The following is a 22,807-nucleotide window of genomic DNA, read 5'->3' as shown; positions in this document are numbered from 1 at the left end:
TCGGCAATTCAGCGAGGGTAATGACATGCTGGGCTCAAGGATCTCTTTGGAAAGATATTGGTTTCCAGAATGAAACAAATAAGTTTTCGACACGACATTCTTTTTTTCATTTTTAATTTTCAAGTTTTTTGAAACTAAAAGTTCAGGTTGTTTTTGAAAAATGATGGTTGTTGTCGTGTTTCAGGTCTCCCTACAGGCTACTACCGTCAGAAGTCCCTAGGTATTTTAATGCGTTTGGACTTGATTATTGCCAAATACTAAATAACATTCTCTGTGCAAAAAGAAAATGGACATCAGTTTTTCGTAGTCGGCAGGATTCGAACCTGCGCGGGCGACCCCAATGGATTTCTAATCCATCGCCTTAACCACTCAGCACGACTACCTTGTCAACGCAACGCTAAGCAGAAAATTGATTTACAACTCGGTCAAGAAGATTAAACCACTTTTAATTAATTACAGCATCGTTTCAGTTTGGCTCTAAGGATACGGTGAAGAAAACAAAAAAAGAAAGCACACACACGGTTTTAATACACAAGGAACAAAGGAGGTTCACACGGGACATGAAGCAGCTTAGTAACAGCAACCAATTAAAAAAGGTTGCAAATCCATAGTTGTCCGTCAGTAGCAGAGTGGCGCAGTGGAAGCGTGCTGGGCCCATAACCCAGAGGTCCGAGGATCAAAACCTCGCTCTGCTAGTGGCTTTTTTTTAAACTTAAAAGAATGCCCGAAGACATTTTACTGCTTCTTTTCACTTGCTTCTTTTTTATGTTCGCCATGTTACAGAATTTTGCCGGTAAATTCGATTTTCGAATCTCTAAGAAGCTCATAAACCGAGAGTGATGCTCTTTTTCTTTCTGCGTACGTTCGAGAAAGAAAAAATTTAGACGTTTTTTATTCAGGCAAGAAGGAACATTAGATGTAATGAACGGCCACCAGAGGAAAGCTGTCAAGTCAAATATTTCAAGACATTATCTGTCAGCAGCAGAGTGGCGCAGTGGAAGCGTGCAGTGGAAGGAACAAACTCCAGGATATGTAAGCCCCAGTTTCGAGAGTTTCAAAAACATTTCTAGACGTCATCCGTGAGCAGAGTGGGGCAGTGGAAGCGTGCTGGACCCATAACCCAGAGGTCCGAGGATCAAAACCTCGCTCTGCTAGTAATTTTTTTTTACTTCTTAGGATGTTTAAAGTCATTTTAAGTCACTGCCAGTTTTACTTAAATTGCACCGATCAAATTAAAGGAAAACCATGCAATTGGAGACAAACGCGGGAGAACGCACCTGGATCGGCGAGAAGGAAGAGTAATGAAATCCTGGGTTCAAGGATCACCCTGTGAAAACATTGGTTTCCGAGAATACAAAAAAATACGTTTTCCACACGGTATGCTTTGTTCATTTTTAATTTTCAAGTCCTATGAAGCTAAAACTTCAGATGGTTTTTGAAAAATGATTGGCGTTGTCGTGCTTCAGGTCTCCCTACAGACTACTACCGTCGGAAGGTTCCTAAGTATTTAAATGCGTTCGGACTTATTGTCGAATAAAATAAAAATAAAAACATTCTCTGTGCAAAATCAAAATAGACATCAGTTTATCGTAGTCGGCAGGATTCGAACCTGCGCGGGGGGACCCCAATGGATTTCGAGTCCATCGCCTTAACCACTCGGCCACGACTACCTTGTCAACAAACCGCTAAGCAAAATATCGATTAAAAACTCTGTGAAGAAGATTTAACGAGGATTAAATTACAGCATCGTTTCAGTTTGGCTTTAAAGATACGGTGAAGAAAAAAAAGAACACACGCACACGCTTTTTATAAACAAAGAACAAGGGAGGACCATGTGGCATATAAAGTAGATTAGTAAGAGCAACCGATTAAAAAAGGTTGTAAATCCTCAGTTCCTCGTCAGCAGCAGAGTGGCGCAGTGGAAGCGTGCTGGGCCCATAACCCAGAGGTCCGAGGATCAAAACCTCGCTCTGCTAATAGTTTTTTTCTACTTAAAAGAATGTCTGAAGACGTTTTACTGCTTTTTACTTATTTTCCACCAATCAAATTAAAGATAAACGAAAAAAGGGCCAATTTGGCCCTTTCGTTTTACAAGGCTGCAGGCTTAACTCAGACATAGTATTTAAAAAGCCATCCCAGGGTTCTAAATTGCGACCATATCGGTCGCCAATGTAACTAACATTTCATCCTTGGCGACCAAAAATTCTGCTTTAGTCCCCATAATGGCGACTACATTTCTCTGTGTTGACGATCAACAACGGTTATTTTGTCACACATAATGTCCTTCTAGAAAATCATATTGAAAACATTCAACAAAAGAAAAGAAGCCAATCCGTCCTTTTGCTTTGCTGTGCTATTTGCTGTATTGATTCTCTCACATCGGAAAACTTTCAAATGGCTGACCGTGTTAAGAAACGCCTTATAGTGCATTGCAAACCCTTGATCATTGACTACGTCATGCACGCCTAAGGATTGTTCTCTCGTAATGCACGGATCCTTCATACTGGTAAACGAAACTTTATAGAGTAGAAACACTTCAAAAAGCACTTACTATTAAATTTTATCGTAGATCCTAATAAGCTGCTTTATTTTTCTTGGTACCCTGATGCATTTTTTCCTTCTGTAGCTTTCAATTTATTGGCCCCTTTCCTAAAAATTGGCCCCTAAAAAGATCTTCAGGGGCCAATTTGGCCCTCAAGTAAAATTTTCTGGCTGAAACACTGAAGAGTAATGTCTCGCGTGCGAGGTTGGCCTTGTAAACGTATTGGTGCCCGAGAGTAAAAAAAAATACATTTTGGACACGCTATTCCTTTTTCATTTTAAAGTACTATGAAACTAAAAATTCCAAATGATTTTGTTTGTTACTAAATCAAACAAGCTTCCGTCCATCAGGCCTTTAAACTTTCGGTGGAGGTTCAAAAGGTATCATTTAATCGCGATCAAACTTGCTTGTTGTCAAAATATCATTCCGACACATTTACTGTTCAAAGCAATGGCGGATCAAGACCTAGAGCTGGGGAGGGGGGGTGGGTTTTGTTCTGCTTGACCTGCCGACTTTTCTTCCTTCTGTGATTTTTTCTTTCTTTAGCCAAACTTAGGGGGCGGAGGGCGGTCCGTCGCCTTAACCACTCGGCCACGACTACTACTTTTTTTTCTAGTTTAATCACTGCCTCCACAAGCTACTCAGGTGATAAGCTTCTGCTCTCTCTGAAACTAAAGCTGGGTAATTTCTGATAATGTCTAGCATTTTGACTTCAGACCAACATACATAGTGTTACTATAAGAGATGATGAAAAGTACGAGACTTCATCAATTCCCCATACAGGTCTTATTCCCAACAAGGTAATCCATCTCCAGTTATTTTTAGATCACTTTAGGCTTCTGAAATCCCAGGAGGATCTACAATTAGCCAATCCTGTGACTCGAAGTTTACAAAAGTACAAAAGGGGCGTTCACAAAGAGATGTTTTAGCAAGACAATGTGAATGAAAAGTAGTATCGGTCAGCAACAGAGTGGCGCAGTGGAAGCGTGCTGGGCCCATAACCCAGAGGTCCGAGGATCAAAACCTCGCTCGGCTAGAAATATTTTTTTATTACATAAAAGAATGTCTGAAGACGCTTTACTTGTTATTTTTACTTATTGTCCACCAATCAACTTAAAGAAAAACTATGCAGCCGGCGAAAAGAGTGGGAGAAAAAGTGCTAAAAAATATCCACTATATCCAATATTAAGCAAGGGTAATACCTCGCTTTTGACGTTGGCCTTGTGAACGTATTGGTGTCTGAGAGTGAAAAACTAAGTTTTTGACACGATTATATCCTTTTTCATCTTTCATTTTTAAGTCCTAAGAAACTAAAAAAGTCAAAATGATTCTGTATGTTAATAAATGAAGCGCGCCGTCAGGCCTTTATACTCCCGTAGGAGGTTCAAAGTTATCATTTGATTGCGATCAAACTTGCTCGTTAAGAAAAGATTATTTCGTAACATTTGCTGTTCAAAGCTAAAAAAGAAGGAAAAAGCTCTTCGTAGTCGGCAGGATTCGAACCTGCGCGGGGTGACCCCAATGGATTTGAAGTCCATCGCCTTAACCACTCGGGAACGACTACCTTCACAGTTCAAACCCGTTCAAAAGTACAAAAGAGACGTTAAACAAAGATATTTTTCCCAAAACAACGTGAAGGAAGTTGACAAGGAGCAGATTCCGTCAAAGTAGCAGAGTGGCGCAGCGGAAGCGTGCTGGGCCCAAAACCCAAGAGGATCAAAACCTCGCTCTGCTAGTATTTTTTTTTACCTCTATGGATGTTTAAAGGCGACTTACAGCCTATTTTACTTGTTTTCTACCACTCAAATTAAAGAAAAACCATGCATTTGGCGCCAAGCGCGTTTGGAATCGGCAATTCAGCGAGAGCAATGATAACCTGGGTTCAAGGATCTCCTTGTGAAGATATTGGTTTCCAAGAACTGAAAAAAATAAGTTTTCGGCACGATATGCTTTGTTTCATTTTCAATTTTCAAGTCTTAATTTTCGAGTGAGATGGTCCAGAGGTCCGAGGATCAAAACCTCGCTCTGCTAGTATGTTTTTACCTATAAGAATGTTTAAAGGCGTTTAAACGTACTGCCAATTAAAGGAAAACCATTCAATTGGAGACACACGAGGGAGAACACACTTGGATCGGGAATTAGCGAGCGTGGCTCAAGGATCTCCTTGTGAAGATGTCGGTTTCCGAATATGAAAAAAAACACGTTTTTGACACGACATGCTTTTTTAATTTTTAATTTCAAGTCTTTTGAAAACAAAGGTTCAGATGAGTATTTCAAAATGAAAGGCGTTGTCGCGCTTCAGGTCTTGCTACTCCCGTGGTAGGTTCAAAGATATAACGTGTTCGGACTTGGTTATTGCCAAATAATCAAAAACATTCTCCGTGCAAAGCCAAAATAGACGCCCGTTCTTCGTAGTCGGCAGGATTCGAACCTGCGCGGGGAGACCCCAATGGATTTCTAGTCCATCGCCTTAACCACTCGGCCACGACTACCTTGGCAATTCAAAAGTACAAAAGAGGCCTTCATTAAGAGACTTTTTCACCAAGACAACGTGAATGAGGTTAACAAAGAGTAGTATTCGTTACAGTAGCAGAGTGGCGCAGTGGAAGCGTGCTGGGCCCATAACCCAGAGGTCCGAGGTTCAAAACCTCGCTCTGCTAGTAATTTTTTTTACCTCTAAGGATGTTTAAAGGCATTTTAATTTACTACCAGTTTTACTTAATTTGCATCGATCAAATTAAAGGAAAACCATGCAATTGGAGACAAACGCGGGAGAACGCACTTGGATCGGCAAGAAGCGAGAGTAATGAAATCCTGGGTTCAAGGATCACCCTGTGAAAACATTGGTTTCCGAGAATACAAAAAATACGTTTTCGACACGGTATGCTTTGTTCATTTTTAATTTTCAAGTCCTTTGAACCTAAAACTTCAGATGGTTTTGAAAAATGATGGGCGTTGTCGTGCTTCAGGTCCACATACAGGCTACTACCGTCGGAAGTTTCCTAAGTATTTTAAGGCGTTCGGACTTATTGTCGAACGAAGTAATAATAATAATAATAATAATAATAATAATAATAATAATTTCAATAATAATGTTTATTAGTGGCTTATAAAAAATTACAACTGTAAAAATTCTTAGGACAATATATATGTCAGGTAAATACTAACTTACAAACGAATTACAAATTACACTCATTCTTTACAACCCTTATAAATTTATAATAATAATAATAATAATAATAATAATAATAATAATAATAATAATAATAACATTCTCAGTGCAAAACCAAAATAGACATCAGTTTATCGTAGTCAGCAGGATTCGAACCTGCGCGGAGAGACCCCAATGGATTTCGAGTCCATCGCCTTAACCACTCGGCCATGACTACCTTGTCGACATAAAGCGAAGTAGAAAATCGATTTAAAACTCTGTCAAGAAGATTTAACCACGTTTGAATTACAGCGTTGTTTTAGTCTGGGTCTAAGGACACAGTGAAGAAAAAAAAGAACACACACACACACGCTCTTTTTAAAGCAAGAAACAGGGGAGAGCTACCGATTAAAAAAGGTTGTAAATCCATAGTTGTCCGTCAGTAGCAGAGTGGCGCAGTGGAAGCGTGCTGGGCCCATAACCCAGAGGTCCGAGGATCAAAACCTCGCTCTGCTAGTTATTATTTTTTTTTTTTTTATCTATTGGAATGTTTAAAGGCGTTTTACCGCCTATTTGTACTTATTTTGCACAATCCTATTTAAGGAAAACCATGCAATTGGCACCAAACGCAGGACAACATGAGCAACAAAAATATCGATCGCCTACTAAGCGAGGGAAACCATACCCTGTGTTCGAGGATCGCCTTGTGAAGACATTGGTTTCCGAGTTTTTGGCAGGGTGTAGCTTTTGAATTTTGGATTTTCAAGTGTTATGTAACTAAAACTTCAGATTGTGTTGGCAAAATGATGGGCGTTGTCGTGCTTCAGGTCTTCCTGCTCCCGTCGGAAGTTCAAAGGTATAATGCGTTCGGACTTATTCATTACCAAATAATCAAAAACATTCTCTGTGCAAAGCCAAAATAGAAATCCGTTATTCGTAGTCGGCAGGATTCGAACCTGCGCGGAGAGGCCCCAATGGACTTCAAGTCCATCGCCTTAACCACTCGGCCGCGACTACTACAGCAATATAAAATGCAACATTTTTTCTAGTTAAATCACTCTCTCCAGAAGCTCCTCGGGTGATAAGCTTTTAACTCTCTCTAAACCTTAAGCTGGGTAATGTCTGATAATGACTATCATTTTGACCAACATACATAGCATTACTAGGTATTGCTAAGAGGGGATGAAGAGTGAGAGAGTTCATTCCCCATACAGGTCTTATTTCCAGGGTAATCCCTCTCCAGTTATTTTTAGATCACTTTTGGCTTCAGAAATCCCAAGAGGGTTTGGAAATAGCCAATCGTGTGACACGCATTTTTCTCACATGGTCAGCCCAAGCGGCTTTACACGCGTTTTCATCCTCCACAAAAACATCCACGCAACACGCGTGGTAACATTATTCGCGGATGGGCTGTATACCATATCTACAAATAAACTGAGAGGGATTACCCTTGGGAATAAATGTTTCGAATACTCAGCATGGTCTACTCACGTTTACATCCAAAGACGTTCTGGCCTTTCAAACTGTAGTAGCCTTCTTTACACCGTTCACACTGTCGGCCTGTCACGTGACTCTTACATAAACACTGTCCACTCGACTCGTGGCATGTCTTGATCGTTCCCAGAGTTCCATTGGTGTCGCAGTCACATGCCTGACAACCCAACGGGTTATTTATTTGAAGATTAAAGTGAAAGGCCTTACAGTTGTCACAGTCTTCACCTATCACGTTGTCTTTGCATCTGCAGTGGGTCTGAAGAAAGCAGAAAAAAAAAAACCGTTAAAAAGATGTCTGAGGCCTTGTCCACACTACGCCGGAGAAATTTGAAAAGGCAGCTTTATTTCTACGGTTAGGTTTATCGTCCACAGTGCTCCCTCATAAAAATGGAGCTTTTTACAAACATTACAAAGACCTGGAACTTCGACAAAAGTATCTTGCTACGCGTCGTAATTTCAATTCTCTTCTAGGTGTTAGGCAAGGTGGTTAAACACGGTATTTCGTGTTTGATACATTAGAGGCGAACCATTATTTTTTTTAGGGAGCTGGGGCGGGGGGGGGGGGGGGCGGGGATTGGGCAATTTCCAAAACAAATTCTGCACTGCAAAAACTGATGAAAAAATATCGTGCAAGGGGAGCCATGGGAGAAAAAATCGAGTACATGCCTGTCCAGGTCCTGTTTGTGGATGTTAAAAAACATTCTTGCAGAAGCTTTTGCCCACCAAAAGACCCATGCACAACCTAAAGGTGATAAAAAAATTCATGCCACAGAACATTGCCCCAACCCACCATCCCTCAAAAAAATAATGGTCCGTCCCTTAATTAATAAAATGAATTTGTTTAAGAGAACTTTGCACTTTCCCAATGATGTTATATCTTACATTGTTGACAGATCCACAGCCGTTTGTTTGTCCTGGCAGTAATTTGATCCCAGCTGGGTTACAGTTGCACGCCTTGCACCTTGGGAAATCGTAGAAGCCGATCCTACATTCATTACATTTTTGACCTTGGAAATTTCTCCTGCATTGGCACTGGCCATCTCTTGAACGACAGAACGTGCTTAGCGATCCAAGATTGCTACAGGCGCATACTAAATGACAGGAAAAAAGGCCGCCATTAGTTACGTCTTTCTTTCAATACAGTCGTTTCTAGTCTCGATCTTCCAGCTGCCTTGTTATTTTGAACAAAGTTTTGAGGGTAGCAAAGGGGGGAGGGGGGGGGGGAGGGGCTACGATCCCGTTTCACACACCAATATTAACAAAATTCACAGACACTTTCATACTACTAGCAATGGTCTTTTCACTGATAATTCACGAATCAAGTATATCTTTGAGTTGCTTTTGTCGGGTTCAACACGATTTGGTGCCCTCATGACGAGTCACACTTAAACCCTTTGCTACCCTCAGTTTTTTCAATCCAAGAAAAGAAGTTTGCTGTCAGCCTGAGATTGTTTACGATACGATGCCACTTTTTCAGGCAAGACGACCTTTGCTAGTATTTTCTTCGGTAGAGAGAATCCAGCAAGCTTCGGCCAGATTGGCCGCCACATTCTATCAGGGTAGGGGTGGGGGTACCGTTAGCTCAGCTAAGAAACCGATGAAGATTGAAAAGGACTTTAAAATGGTCTATATTTCTTCAGGCAGGAATCAATGCGTGAAAAAGACTGGCACATTTTTAACTTGTGGATTGCGTGAGCAATCTACGGGTTTTAGTGATGCAGATTATGACAATTAGGAGTTTGGTCGTCCATATGTCCAACTATCTGTGAGATTATTTAACGTGGTCACTTACACTTGCAGTCTGGGAATCCATAGTAACTAGACGATACACATCTATCACACTTGTATCCTCCAAATCCTGACTTACAGCGACACTTTCCGTACGAAGTACAAGTTTGGGACACTGATCCCATCTCGTGACAGCCACATCCTAGAAAATAACAAGACAAAATCCTCTAGAGAATGTAAGAATGTAATGTAACTTAAGCCACAAGACAAGAGTTGGAAAAACTAAATTAAACTTCATTCTTCATCCAACCTCCCCTATTTAATGTTGAACTTCTAGAAACCGTATTCATTCAGTATTGTATAGTGTATTGTATGGTACGAATAGGTAGGAGACGTTGCTTAGCAACATGGCGTATTCTCAATGACGTCATGCTGATGTACTTAATGGCATCATGCTGATTTGGTTGCTTATTGGTTTTTTTGGGTTACATACTCAGAATCAGAAGATTCCCAATGCTTGCTAGAGGAAGACTTAAAAAATTTGAACCCCTTTCTTCAGACAAGCTAATGAGCCACTGGAAACTACTTACGCCTGCAGCGTGGAAATCCAGAGTGACCAAGCTTACATCTGTCGCACTTCCTGCCGACCACATTTGTCCGACACAAACACTGCCCACCGAACTCATCACAGGCTGTGGATCTAGAGCCCAGGACATTGCAATCGCACTTCAAAGGTTCTTCATTGAAACGAATCGTCAAAGAAAACACGTCCTCTCGGCACTGCCGTCCGCGAGTAGGATCAATATAGAAATGGTCCTTGCCACAGTTTTGTAAAAATTGATTAACTCTGTCATTTGACTGGAGTTCTAGGAGGCTTGTGGAGTATGAAGCCTTTGGGACCAGGAGTATATAAAACTATAAAAGGAACCCAAAAAAACAATAGGACTTATTACATAGGCAGAGGCTCACTTGTAAAATGGTATGCAAATAATAACGCGTGTGGCTCAAATTTCTCGTTCGGATGTCTTCCAACAAAGGGCACAGAATCAGCTATAACAATGGGATACATTATGGGATACATTAAATTTGAACTGCGGAGAATTGAGCTAGCGCTATCAAGCCAACTGGCAACGGTTCACGTTGTGAGTTCGTAATATACTTAGAAGGTGAAGAATACATGACATACAAATTAAATTTTAAATTATATTTGAACTGGTCTTTCCTACCAGCTGAGTTCGTTTCTCATGTTGAATGATCGCAGTAAAGGTTCCTTTGCTGAACCGGAAAGTCAGGTTTTCTTCCTCTCCGATGACAACTCGACAGCCAGGATCGGTCGGGCAGTAATGGAAAGTGACGGAGATGTTCAGCTTTTCATAATCAATAATCGATATCTGCTCGACTTTCTTCGAGAGACTATGAGGTTGCCGATAGTGCATGATTACATAATACGATGCTGAGACGTTGACAACTTGATTGAAAAGTGTGAACATCTGAAAGAAAAACAACACGGTAAGTAATTCAAGAAGTTTAAACAAAGGAAGTCATAACCGTAACGATAACAAAGCTTTTTACCATTCTATTTAGAGGTGAATTCAAAACCCATCCATGAATCCTTGATACGTACTACAGTAATCAATACTTACCCTATCTTTACTTCGGCGCGAAAATGCAGCCGTCTGGATGGCGTCTGTAGGTATTGGATATGTCGAGGAGATACAGGATTTATTGAACATCCTACAAAGCAACTCTGGCTTGACGTACTGTGTATTCCATTTGGCTTGAGGTATGACGGTTATTGAACTCTGTATAAAAACAGAACATCAATTAGTCTGTCTGTCATTATCATCGTTGTCGCCTACATCATTGTCATTATCGTTAGTGTCATCGTCATCGCTGTCATTGTTATCCTGTCATCAAGTCTAAGATAATCAAAGTGCAGTTCTACGTGAATCAGATAGTCTGAACCGTCATGATTCGTCCGCACTGAGCGCTGTGCTACTAAATCCCCTGTCGTATAACCGCACTCCACTCGTGAAAAAGCATTATTCATAACGACAACCTTGGATGAACAGAATAAAGCTTAGTGTTTATGTCATGTTATCAGTACCATTCTCCTCCTCAACCTGGCGACCTTATAACACAATAGACCATATTCGTATTCTCGGTATTGGACTGGAACTAGCTTGCAACTGAGGCTAATGATATTCTCCCGCATGAGCCTCCATTGCAAGCTAGTTTCAGTCTAATACCGAGAATACGGATATGGTCTATCGTATGTATACTTACTACGGCAATCTTCGCCGAAGCCGAGCTTTCAATCTTAACCTCGTTAACCTCCGGTGTGGCCTTAAGTTCAAAGGCTCTTGGCCGCTTGTTGTCATCCATAGCGAACTGACGGCACGCAAACTGGTATTTGCAAGGTAGAATCTCAAGCATCCCTCGCTGATGACCCACTGTAACAAATACTCGCTGGATGAATCTCTCTGGGTGCAGGTAGGTTACCATGAGAACGTAAGGCCCGGAACCCGGTACCGTAATATCAAAACCTATCGTTGGCTTAAAAATAAATTCAAAATGTGTAAGTTTATTATGAATTGTCGACACTTGTAGCTGTCATTTGGAACGTCACTAACACCATCTTTTTACTAGCTTGCGAGAGCATTTGGTAGCCAAAAAACCGGATGCTCTCGCAGGCTATCTTTTCACAATCCTTTCCGTAAACATCATAAAGTAAACAAGTTTTAGAAAAACTGTTTCTAAGCGTAATAAACTTGTAAGTCCATAGCTTGAGTACCCTTTCTTTAAGCAGGCTATTGTCTGCGTGCTTGGAAAATCGTCGATGACTGTGTTTGTTCCTGGTTGGATTAATCTTGTGTCATGGTTTCACCTTCCGAAACCTTAAGAGGGACCTGGACATCTGCGATTCGAGCTAACGAAATCATACGGATAGCAGAGTTTGGTAGCAACTTACCGGCAAAATTCAATAACCCAACAAGTTAATTCTTCGGGTTCGTCGTTTGTAATCCGCCTTAGCCTTCGCCATCCGTAACCATCCTTGTTCCTTTATGTTTAATTATTGTCTCTTCGGTGTTTTTCTCTCTTAGTAAACTACTATTTTCAGGTTTCCTTCAATTTAAAGGTAATTTTGTACGTGGCCGAAATACCTCAAAACGCCCTGACTGATTTCCTTTAAGCCAACTAGAGGGCTAGGTATTGCTTTGCACTAAAACCACTGAAAGCGCTTTATTTTACAAACTAAGGCACAATACCTGATTTCTTCCTAGTAGTGCCATGCTCGACAGATGTGGCTCATCTAAGTTATACCGTGGATCAGTGAACATGTCGGCGAGCCCTCTGAGTGGGTGTGCGTATGCGAGGCTGCCAGGCATGGTCACGATTGAAGGGCTTTTCAGGCCATAATAGGTATACATATCACAGTGCTCTGGCCTAGAGGTGCGTAACATACATGGTCCTGGTGGTATATCTTTGAGAAGGCCAGCGTTGTAATAATCTTCTGGTAAAAAGACGATGTAATCCTGCAGATACACAGACAAGCAGTATGGAATAACTACTGTAGATATACTAGTTCAATTCTTTATATGATAACTAGTTAGCAGAGTGGCGCAGTGGAAGCGTGCTGGGCCCATAACCCAGAGGTCGGAGGATCAAAACCTCGCTCTGCTAAATATTGTTTTTATATTTTTTTTAATGGCCGTTTAGTTCGTACCGTGGATTTTCTAATCTCTCAGAAGGGTATGAGTCAAGAGTGACTTTCTTTTTCTTGTTATGTTGGAGCAACAATTTTTCTTTTTATTTCATTTGGGCAAGAAAGAACATTACATATAATTAACGGACCGTTTTTCAAAGCCACCAGTGGAAAACAGTCAAGTGCATAGTTAAATTTCAAGACAGCAGCAGAGTGGCGCAGTGGAAGCGTGCTGGGCCCATAACCCAGAGGTCCGAGGATCAAAACCTCGCTCTGCTAAAAATAATTTTCATTTTGTTCTTTTTAATTTGTTATGGTTATTATATTGTTGTCGGTAGATTAGAACTCGGAAATTCACATAGTATTATTGTTCGGAACGCTCTGAATTTTTTAATTTTTTACTTTATTTTCTTTCTTGAAACAATAGCGAATAATCATTAAGACCAAACCCTAATGTTCAAAACTGTTTATAAGCACCATTTGAAAGAGCTGACTAGGTCAAATATCAAATTATTTAATCTGTTATCGGTCAGCAGCAGAGTGGCGCAGTGGAAGCGTGCTGGGCCCATAACCCAGAGGTCCGAGGATCAAAACCTCGCTCTGCTATTTTTTTTAATTTTGCCATTTTACTCTTACGAATATTGTTGGCTTATTTCCCGGAAGAAAAAATTAACATCAGCTGGTTTTGGGTTACGTTTTACATTACTCAGAACTGGCTAGAACTGGAAGCAACACCAAGCTGATAAGTGATTGAAAACGCAAAAACGCAAGTTCCGACAGGCACACAAAGCGTTTTAAAACAACCATAAAGACTGTAGCCAGAAAAAAATACGACCGAGACAATGTCCATGGTTCCATTCTCTTCCTAGGTATTTTAAAAGGGCTTTTATACTGACTATAAAAAACAAAAACGAAAAACAATGACTGAGGCAAGTGCCCCGGTCTTCCTGTTACTTGCTACGGCCCTGACCATTACTCTCAAAAACCTATCTAAATACTGAAAATGTTCAAAAATTAAGTCATTTTATAAAGCCACTGCGATTACAAATCAAAACTACGATGTCTTCTGGATTCTAAGTTTGTAAAATTCGTGATTCACACATGCATGTAAATGTTGAACTTTTCCAGTGATAAAGGGGAGAACGGTAGCGTTCTAATTCGAATTCACACAAGAATAAAAAGAAAAATTATCCTTCAACGTAGTCGGTAGGATTCGAACCTGCGCGGGGTGACCCCAATGGATTTCTAGTCAATCGCCTTAACCACTCGGCCACGACTACCTTCACAAATAAATGTGAAGTAAAACGATTTAAAACGTGTTCAAGAGTCTGACCAAGAGTTTTACCAATTCGAATTCACACAAGAATAAAAAGAAAAATTATCCTTCAACGTAGTCGGTAGGATTCGAACCTGCGCGGGGTGACCCCAATGGATTTCTAGTCAATCGCCTTAACCACTCGGCCACGACTACCTTCACAAATAAATGTGAAGTAAAACGATTTAAAACGTGTTCAAGAGTCTGACCAAGAGTTTTACCAAACTTTCCACGGCGAGTGAGCGGTTAATTTTATTTTCTTCAGTCGGTTAGTTCTACAATTTTATAATTTTGCTACATCAAATGGTTTGTATTGATCGTTTTTAAACCCATCCTCAGTGCATTACACCATTTCTGGGCTCTCTTTTGCCTCTGCTTGTATACGAAAGCTGATGAAAAACCACCTGTATTGATAAATTCTTGGACAAGTACTACTCTTCGCTTCTTAAAACAGCTTACCATAATAGAAACATAGGCACGCAAGGCGTGCAAGAGTTATTTTTTTGTGAACTATAAGTCTCGGAGATAGGAGCATTAATGGAACTGTTTACAGTAATGATTTGGTTGATTTGACAATTTTTTTTGGTTGCGATGTACAGCAAGAAAGAAACTGGGAGTTTATGATCTACATACGATGTTACATCGGTAATGGTAAGATAACTAAATAGTAGGTCATAAAATGTTTGACTGAACGAACTACAGTAATCTGACACGTCTCCACATTAATGTAGATACCATCTTATTTTCTAACAGGCAATTTTATTCGTTCTTTGATACAACCCACACTGTGATTGGTCTGACACGCGCACATGCATAACTCCCTCACTCACCGATCACGTAGCCCTTCCCCCGGGGGGGGGGGGACTCCCTTACATGGGCTATATAGGTCTGTGCGGACCCGAAGGGTATGGTTTTTCAGCCGTTTTGGTCATAAATAGGGTATCGATTTTAGCTGATTTTGGCCATTTTGGTCATAAATAGGGTACGGTTTTTGCCCTTTAGCCTTGATATGGGTATGTTTTAAGAAGAAGCCACTTTTTCATCATTATCGAAAAGAAAATCAATAAAAGCCCTTCACAAATTTATATGTTTACGGTAATTTAACATTGGTTTGAACTAGGGAGCTAATTGTAACGCAGGTCTGAAACAGGGTTTTGATTTGAGGGTCAGGTCGTAAATAGGGTTTCGAATTTTTGGTCAGGTCATAAATAGGGTAAGGAATATCGCAGATTTTAGTCATAGATACGGTGGGGGTTTTGGGAAGCGGGCCGCACACCCCCAACCAATTTTTCTGGGAGTACCCCCTCGGGAGCCCTTCCAGCCCCCAAGAGGAATTTTTGCTCAAAAATACTCAAGTTAAGAGAACTTTTCGCATTTTATACGAGTAGTAAGTTTACCCTTTTTACACAACACAACGCAACAGCACTACTTCACCGAAAATTTAAAGAAAGAGAAAAAACCTCTCGGACACGTTGAAAGTCTGATTTAATTCAATTGCACTTTAACTTGGTGCCACACAGTCTTCAAAGAACATTTGAACAGTTTTCATACTTTTTACCTTTAAAAATATCGGACTGAAAAGAATGTCATAAAATGCCCATCAAATAAAAATATTAAACTGCTACTAAAACTAAAACTAAAACTAACAATAGCAAACATCTCGTAGGAACAAGTGGCGACGATTCGTCAGCTCTAATTGAATTTACTACCTTGTGAAAAACAAGAGTGTCAAATTACCCATTGTAACTAAAAAATAAAAATATCTCGTTATATTTGCATGCAATAAGAGCAAAACAATCGTTACCTGCACTTACTATTGTAAACGTTAGAACTGCTTCAAATCTAAATAGTCTCGTCTCCTCTAAAACATGTCCTAAGAACTAGAACCGACGATTCGTGACCTCTAATTGAATTAACTCCTTGTGAAAAACAAAAGTATCGAGTTACCCTTTGTAATTAAAAATGAAATTATCTCGTGTCATTTGCCTACTACTCATGAACTGCTTCAAAACTCAAGACTCATCTCGTTCATAACTAGCCACCATTACACTGAAAATTATGCACTCTGAAACAACCCAATGTACGTATGTAACTGTCACACTCCCCTCCAAACCGGACTAAAAATCAAGAAACGGCAACATACACGTCTCTCTTTATTTTTCAATTACCAAAGTCCTTGTGTTTATACATACCTTGTGTTTCTCACGCACCATTTACCTTTACAACAAGGAATTTGATTGGCTGTTCATAGTAGATCCAATCTGATTGGTGTGACATACATACATCTCTCACTCACTCACTCACTCACCCATTGACCCGTCCATAACATACCCGACGCGCCGACTAAGAGGTATTTTTTTTACAAAAAAATAACTCAAAAATCTGCTGGACAGATCTCGAAAAAACAACTAGGTATTTTCAGGCAAGAAAGAACATTACATGTCATGAACGGCCACCAGTGGAAGACAGTCAAGTACATAGTTAAATATTTGAACACAGTATCTGTCAGCATTAGAGTGGCGCAGTGGAAGCGTGCTGGGCCCATAACCCAGAGGTCCGCGGATCAAAACCTCGCTCTGCTAATCTTTTTATTTCTTGTACTTTTTTCTTGCAGTTATATCTTGTAAAAAATATTCGAAAATAAGTCTTTGGAATTCCAACGAAGATCCTTAGTAGGGATAAAATGTTTTTCTTTTCTTCAGCTTTTCGTTTCGAAAAAAACTGAGCAAATATTATTTAGACAAAAACGAACAAACTCCAGGATATGCAAGTCCCAGGTTGAGTTTTAAAATTATTTCCAAACGTCATCCGTGAGCAGAGTGGCGCAGTGGAAGCGTGCTGGGCCCATAACCCAGAGGTCCGAGGATCAAAACCTCGCTCTGCTAAAAATCGTTTTTATTTTTTTCGTTTTAATTTGTTATGGCTATTATATTGTTGTCAGTAAATTAGGACTCGGAAATTCACGTAATATTCTTGTTCGGAACGCTCCGAATTTTTTATTTTTTTACTTTATTTTCTTTCCTGAAACAACAGAGAATGATTGTTAAGACTAAACCCCAATGCTCAAAGCTGTTTATAAGCACCATTTGAAAGAGCTGACTGGGTCATATATCAAATTATTTCAACTGTTGTCTGTCAGCAGCAGAGTGGCGCAGTGGAAGCGTGCTGGGCCCATAACCCAGAGGTCCGAGGATCAAAACCTCGCTCTGCTATTTTTTTTTTTATTTTCCCATTTTACTCTTACGAATATTGCTGGCTTATTTCCCGGAAGAAAAAAGATTAACATCAGCTAGTATAGGGTTACGTTTTACATTTGTCAGAACTGGCTAGAACTGGAAGCAACACCAAGCCGGTCAGTGATTGAAAACGCAAAAACGCAAATTCCGACAGCCAAACTAAAGCGTTTTAAAACGACCACCACGACTGTAGCCAGAAAACATTACGACCGAGGCAATGTCAATGAAAAAATTATGACTGAGGCAATGTCTATGGTTTCATTCTCTTCCTAGCTATTACGGGCGTTAAAGATGACTATAACAAACAAAAACGAAAACATATGACGGAGGCAAGTGCCTCGGTCTTCCTGTCACTAGCTACGGCCGTCACCGTTACTCTCAGAAACCTATCTAAATACTAAAAATGTTTAAAAAAATGAAGTCATTTTATGAAGCCACTCCGATTACAAGTCAAAATCATATGTTGTCTTTTGGATTCTCAGGCTATAAAATTCGTCATTCACACTTGCATGTAAATGTCCAACTTTTTCAGTGATAGTGAGGAGACCCGTAGCGTTCTGATTCGAATTCACACAAGAATAAAAAGAAAAATTATCCTTCAACGTAGTCGGCAGGATTCGAACCTGCGCGGGGTGACCCCAATGGATTTCTAGTCAATCGCCTTAACCACTCGGCCACGACTACCTTCACAAATAAACGTGAAGTAAAACGATTTAACGGTGTTCAACAGTCTGACCAAGAGTTTTACCAAACTTTCCATGGCCAGTGAGCAGTTAATCTTATTTTCTTCAGTCAGTTAGTTCTACAATTTTATAACTTTGCCACATCAAATGGTTTGTATTGATCGTTTTTAAACCCATCCTTAGTGCATTACACCATTTCTGGGCTCTCTTTTGCCTCTGCTTGTATACGAAAGCTGATGCAAAACCACCTGTTTTAATAAATTCTTGGACAAGCACCACTCTTCGCTTCTTAAAACAGCTTACCATAATAGAAAAATCTGCTGGACAGATCTCGAAAAAACAACTAGGTATTTTCAGGCAGGAAAGAACATTACATGTCATGAACGGCCACCAGTGGAAGACAGTCAAGTACATAGTTAAATATTTAAACACAGTATCTGTCAGCAGCAGAGTGGCGCAGTGGAAGCGTGCTGGGCCCATAACCCAGAGGTCCGAGGATCAAAACCTCGCTCTGCTAATCTTTTTATTTCTTATTCTTTTTTCTCTCATTCAGAGTCATATCTTGTAAAAATTATCCGAAACTAAGTCTTTGGAATTCCAACGAAGATCCTTAGTAGGGATAATATGATTTTTCTTTTTTTCGGCTTTTCTTTTTGAAAAAAACTGAGCAATTATTATTTAGACAAGAACGACCAAACCCCAGGATATACAAGTCCCAGTTTCGAAAGCTATCTGGAAAAGATTCAGTTTTAAAAATATTTCTGGACGTCATCCGTGAGCAGAGTGGCGCAGTGGAAGCGTGCTGGGCCCATAACCCAGAGGTCCGAGGATCAAAACCTCGCTCTGCTAAAATTGGCGCAATACTGTTTTTCTATTTATGTTTTTTTTTTTTTTAATTTGCCTTATCCTTAGGGCGTAATTGTCACCATTATCATCTCTGTCCGCAATAGTTGGCGTCAAGAGTTAGGTTAAGATGGCACATCAAGAATATACAAAGGAAATCACGACCGTGACGGTGTTTCAAAAGCTGATCTTTTTTTGAGCATAGATTTTTACGACTTTGTTTCTCCGTTTTATTCTTAGTTTTAGTTTCGTTTGAGGAAGTTTCATAGCCCCAGTATCTTACGATTTCAGACAAAATTGACCCAGTATAGAAACACACTTGGTAAGGGGCTGTAAACTTTAACAGTTCAGTCAACTTACCAGCAAGAGCATAGAGCTGTGTGATGTAATGATAACGTTCCAGACACCCTTCTCCAGCTGGAATTCTCTGTTTACTCCTCTGCTGTTCACGGTGGTCCTCAAGCTCTTGGACTGTTGTTCATTTGCTGGATAGAACTGCACCTCGAAGTTGAGTGACGTTATCTTCGAGCCTAACACAGAACAATGTTATCTAAGTGGCACTGTACTAAAATAACGTGATTTTCAACTTGAGTGCCAATTAATAATTAGATTATGAGCTCGAGATTTCTATGAGCTGATATTTGATGAGGGCGTAGGCCGAATCAACTATCGCCTCATAGAAATCGAGAGCGAATAATCTAATTGTTTTAGTAGAATTGTAACTGAAATTTCCTTCAAATAACGATTCCAATTATTTCTGGTCTCCGTATTAAACTTAACTCTTTAGAGAATTCGCGCGGACTGAATTAATTGTCAGTTTGACATTTGCAGTTGTGTACGCGCGCTTACCAGTTTCTTTAAAAAAATTCGAGCGTTTTTAATCCAAGAAACCGTAAATGCACTCCTTTTAGTTTTCTGAGAAATTTTGTTTCTTTTGTTTCTAAATGTTCTTTCAAAACTTCGGAGAAACAAGGAAACGTTGCAATTTTGTTGACCACACCAAGCCACTGCATACTAATGGCTGATCGTGTGCAATGGTTCAGCTAATCAGATTACAGCATTTGCATCAGTATACTAGTAGAATTCTACTAATGTTTAATTATACACTTATACAATTATACACTAACGTTTAATTATATACTTAAGTTTTTACCTCGCGGATGAAGGCCGACTTTAGCAGTAGTGCGTAAGTTATCTCGAAGCGCGTAGTGGAAAATGACATGGTACTTGCGAGTCTTGGGAATGTACACGGCAACCTCGTAATCCTAATAGAAATAGAAACCAAATTGGAAATTAAATAAACCATGCCCTGAAAAACATCAAAAAGTCCTCGGTACACATAACCTAACGACACAAGGAGGACGAAAGAAATTTCCCTGATTAAGACTTTACCTTACATAGCTCACGCTTCATAACATCTGCATATCGGTCACCAGGGTTAAGTATCGGCTGTTCTTATCTACGAGTGTTGCGCATGACCTTAACGAGGTGAGTATATGATATGTATCATTCAACCAAGCGCTCGTCTGTCCGAAAGTCCTTAGTTAGTTCTTACTTTCGAATCTATCTCTTGATTGTTTTTTTCCTATAGAGCATTTTCATCAGCAAAATTTAATGAGCCTTCTACAACCATGAAGATTAAATACAATACCTTATACGCTGGAAAAATTGCGTATCCAGTCCCCGAATAATTTGGAAATACATCCTCGTCCGCGCCGGTGGGGACCCGGGTTCTAGTGTTAGACGTCAAAACAGCTCCTTCTAACTCGGCGAAGATGTGGTACAAGGTTGGAAAGTAAATTGCTCTGGACGAATAGAGACTACGGAGCAAATAAAAAGCGACAACAGTGCGGTCTAATTGAGGATAGATCTCAATCAGGGCTTGCTCCACTCGGCAAGGAAAGTTATACTGTTAGTAATGTTTGCAAAAAATTCTATCTCTCTCGGGGTAAATTGCTATTTCGTTTTACCGTATGGTCACAAAAGTTTGATGTTTAAAAAAGTTAAAAGCACTTGGTCAAAACTTGCCGAAGTTCTGAAATATCTCGGCTATAAATAAGTGGTGGCAATTTTAGATTACGTCTTTGAACGTTAGAGCCAGAGTTTCTCCACGACCGAGCACAACATTTGCTAAGATACGAAAAGGAAAGAGAGGCTAAAAGTAAAAGGAGGGGGGAGAGGGAAGGGTAAGAATTCTCACCTGTTGCACTTCCTTCCTTTGACACCAGAGACACATTGACAGTCTCCTAAATGTTTAAAACAGTTTCTGCTGACTGAACCACCAGGATCACACTTACAGGCTGTGAAACAAGAACAAAGGAGTACAACAGAATCAGAGATTGAAAGCATCGCGAACTAGCTACGCTCCGGTCAGAGTCACAAAGAAACACCATAGCTTATTCTGGTTTCTGCGGCATTACGTGAATAGGAGTACTGCATGAGCGGACCACGCCCCGTGGATGGGATGCTAGTCGATCGTAGAGTACCTCCGAGCATTCTGTCAGTTTGCCCTGACAGTTTGCCGGTGCCCATTTATACTCTCCTGGGTGGAGAGAGGCATTTACCGGTTAGCAGTCAAAGTGCTAACCATAAGTTTCATATCTAATGTAGTCTCAAGTCTAATGTTAAAGACCGAAGATTTTCCTGATACACCGGCAACAAACATTATATAAAGAAGCCTATGGCAAATAGTAAAGGAGACGGAATTTTCCAATCTTTTTGGTGAAAGAGTTGACACATTTCTCTGGAGGTAAATAAACATCTCACCTTTACAACCAAAGATGTCTTGAGACCTCATTCCGTGATAGCCATCTTGGCAGTTCTGGCACTTTTTACCTATCACGTGATTCTTGCAGTCGCATCTCCCACTTTGCGCGTGACAGTTTCGTGTTCCTGACACAGTGCCACGTGCCGAGCAGCTGCAGGATGAACAGCCCAAAGGATTGCTGCCGCTGAAGTTGTAGAAACCGTGCATGCAACGATCACATGTCCGACCGACCACGTTGGGTTTACACAGGCACTGATACTGGAACAAGGAGAAAACGGAACGAAATCAGTTATTTTCCGAACTGAAATAGTTCCAGACTGGGTAACTAATTTGTGGCAAAAAATCCAGAAATATTACCGAAAAATGAAAACAAAAAATTTAAGGCTCTATGCTACAGATCTTCCCCAATTTAACATCTTCAAATGTTACTTCTAAGATAAGTGTCTTCTTGGATGATCATTCTGAAGCATCCTTTTAAGAAAAATAATTTCGTTCATCGCATAAAACGGCTAGGGCGTGGCATCTTCGTGTATTCATCGGGGAACCACAGGGATTATACACTTAAAATAACACTCTTATTGGTAATCAGGATCACTTAGGTAAGATTCCCCGCGAACAGTTTTGTACTTGTCTTTCCCGTGCACCTGAGCGAAGAAAGACAGTGGAAGAGTACAGAATTTTGCTTAAGAACAAGACAGGTGGAACATGGCTGCGCTCGGACTCTCAACCTTAAAGTCTTAAATCCCGCGCGCTGACCATACGTCTCCAACACAGCCGCTATTTGGGTCACGCAGTGCTCCTTATCCAGTGCGTGACGACCCTAACATCGCCTGTGTATGACACTATGTCACACACGTGTCACTGCATATGACACGTGCAGTAATCAATCAATCAATCAATCAATCAATCAATCAATCAATCAATCAATCAATCAAGACTTTATTTATCCACGGTTTGAACTAGCCTATCAACACGTAACACATTTACCTTAGCCGAACCGTAGCATACGTTATTGGCCAAACCAGGTAAGAAACGCGTGCCATCTGGGTTGCAGTCGCACTTAACACACGTGGGGAAGCCCACCATGCCTTTGTCACAGCGGTCGCAATGACTACCCCGGATGTTTGGCCTGCAGTGGCAGTCTCCAGTTGTGTAGTTGCACTGACTACTGAATGACCCGAAGGTGTTGCAGTTACAAGCTGCAAGTCAAAGGTTCAACAGAGGAAATATGTATACTTTCAGAAATATTGTAGCAAAATACACAATCTGACTTGGTTCTCGATGGACAAAATGTCCATAAATTATCCTGAAAGTGCTTCGACAGGACGAAAATCCAACGCCT

General features: G+C 40.4%; 1 protein-coding gene and 8 non-coding genes across 9 annotated transcripts in view; all 9 read right to left on the bottom strand.

The window, feature by feature from the left end:
* Positions 1 to 22,807, bottom strand: part of LOC110067620 (uncharacterized) — a 98,864-nt gene that overhangs the window by 32,519 nt on the left and 43,538 nt on the right. Inside the window, exons 12-25 of the mRNA XM_089279010.1 lie at positions 22,453 to 22,664; positions 21,465 to 21,723; positions 20,899 to 20,998; positions 20,350 to 20,518; positions 19,852 to 19,963; positions 19,059 to 19,228; positions 12,185 to 12,451; positions 11,202 to 11,471; positions 10,559 to 10,717; positions 10,142 to 10,405; positions 9,506 to 9,830; positions 8,980 to 9,117; positions 8,070 to 8,278; positions 7,185 to 7,443 (exon numbers count right to left, since the gene is read on the bottom strand). Coding sequence (XP_089135136.1) covers positions 7,185 to 7,443; positions 8,070 to 8,278; positions 8,980 to 9,117; positions 9,506 to 9,830; positions 10,142 to 10,405; positions 10,559 to 10,717; positions 11,202 to 11,471; positions 12,185 to 12,451; positions 19,059 to 19,228; positions 19,852 to 19,963; positions 20,350 to 20,518; positions 20,899 to 20,998; positions 21,465 to 21,723; positions 22,453 to 22,664 — 2,913 coding nt within the window. The remainder of the gene's footprint in view (positions 1 to 7,184; positions 7,444 to 8,069; positions 8,279 to 8,979; positions 9,118 to 9,505; positions 9,831 to 10,141; positions 10,406 to 10,558; positions 10,718 to 11,201; positions 11,472 to 12,184; positions 12,452 to 19,058; positions 19,229 to 19,851; positions 19,964 to 20,349; positions 20,519 to 20,898; positions 20,999 to 21,464; positions 21,724 to 22,452; positions 22,665 to 22,807) is intronic.
* On the bottom strand, positions 303 to 382 carry Trnas-aga (transfer RNA serine (anticodon AGA)). Its single transcript has one exon. It is a non-coding gene; the product is annotated as a tRNA-Ser (tRNA).
* Trnas-cga (transfer RNA serine (anticodon CGA)) lies at positions 1,589 to 1,670 on the bottom strand. Its single transcript has one exon. It is a non-coding gene; the product is annotated as a tRNA-Ser (tRNA).
* Trnas-aga (transfer RNA serine (anticodon AGA)) lies at positions 4,953 to 5,034 on the bottom strand. Its single transcript has one exon. It is a non-coding gene; the product is annotated as a tRNA-Ser (tRNA).
* On the bottom strand, positions 5,850 to 5,931 carry Trnas-cga (transfer RNA serine (anticodon CGA)). The gene has a single exon. It is a non-coding gene; the product is annotated as a tRNA-Ser (tRNA).
* On the bottom strand, positions 6,629 to 6,710 carry Trnas-uga (transfer RNA serine (anticodon UGA)). The gene has a single exon. It is a non-coding gene; the product is annotated as a tRNA-Ser (tRNA).
* On the bottom strand, positions 13,820 to 13,901 carry Trnas-aga (transfer RNA serine (anticodon AGA)). The gene has a single exon. It is a non-coding gene; the product is annotated as a tRNA-Ser (tRNA).
* Positions 14,011 to 14,092, bottom strand: Trnas-aga (transfer RNA serine (anticodon AGA)). Its single transcript has one exon. It is a non-coding gene; the product is annotated as a tRNA-Ser (tRNA).
* Trnas-aga (transfer RNA serine (anticodon AGA)) lies at positions 17,775 to 17,856 on the bottom strand. The gene has a single exon. It is a non-coding gene; the product is annotated as a tRNA-Ser (tRNA).

The sequence above is a fragment of the Orbicella faveolata genome, unplaced genomic scaffold, assembly GCF_042242905.1.
Source record: "Orbicella faveolata isolate gen_17 unplaced genomic scaffold, um_ofav_v1 contig_47, whole genome shotgun sequence".
In the NCBI taxonomy this organism is placed as follows: Eukaryota; Metazoa; Cnidaria; class Anthozoa; order Scleractinia; family Merulinidae; genus Orbicella; species Orbicella faveolata.
The sequence above is the reverse complement of the archived record's forward strand: the minus strand, read 5'-3'. Positions and strand labels throughout refer to the sequence as shown.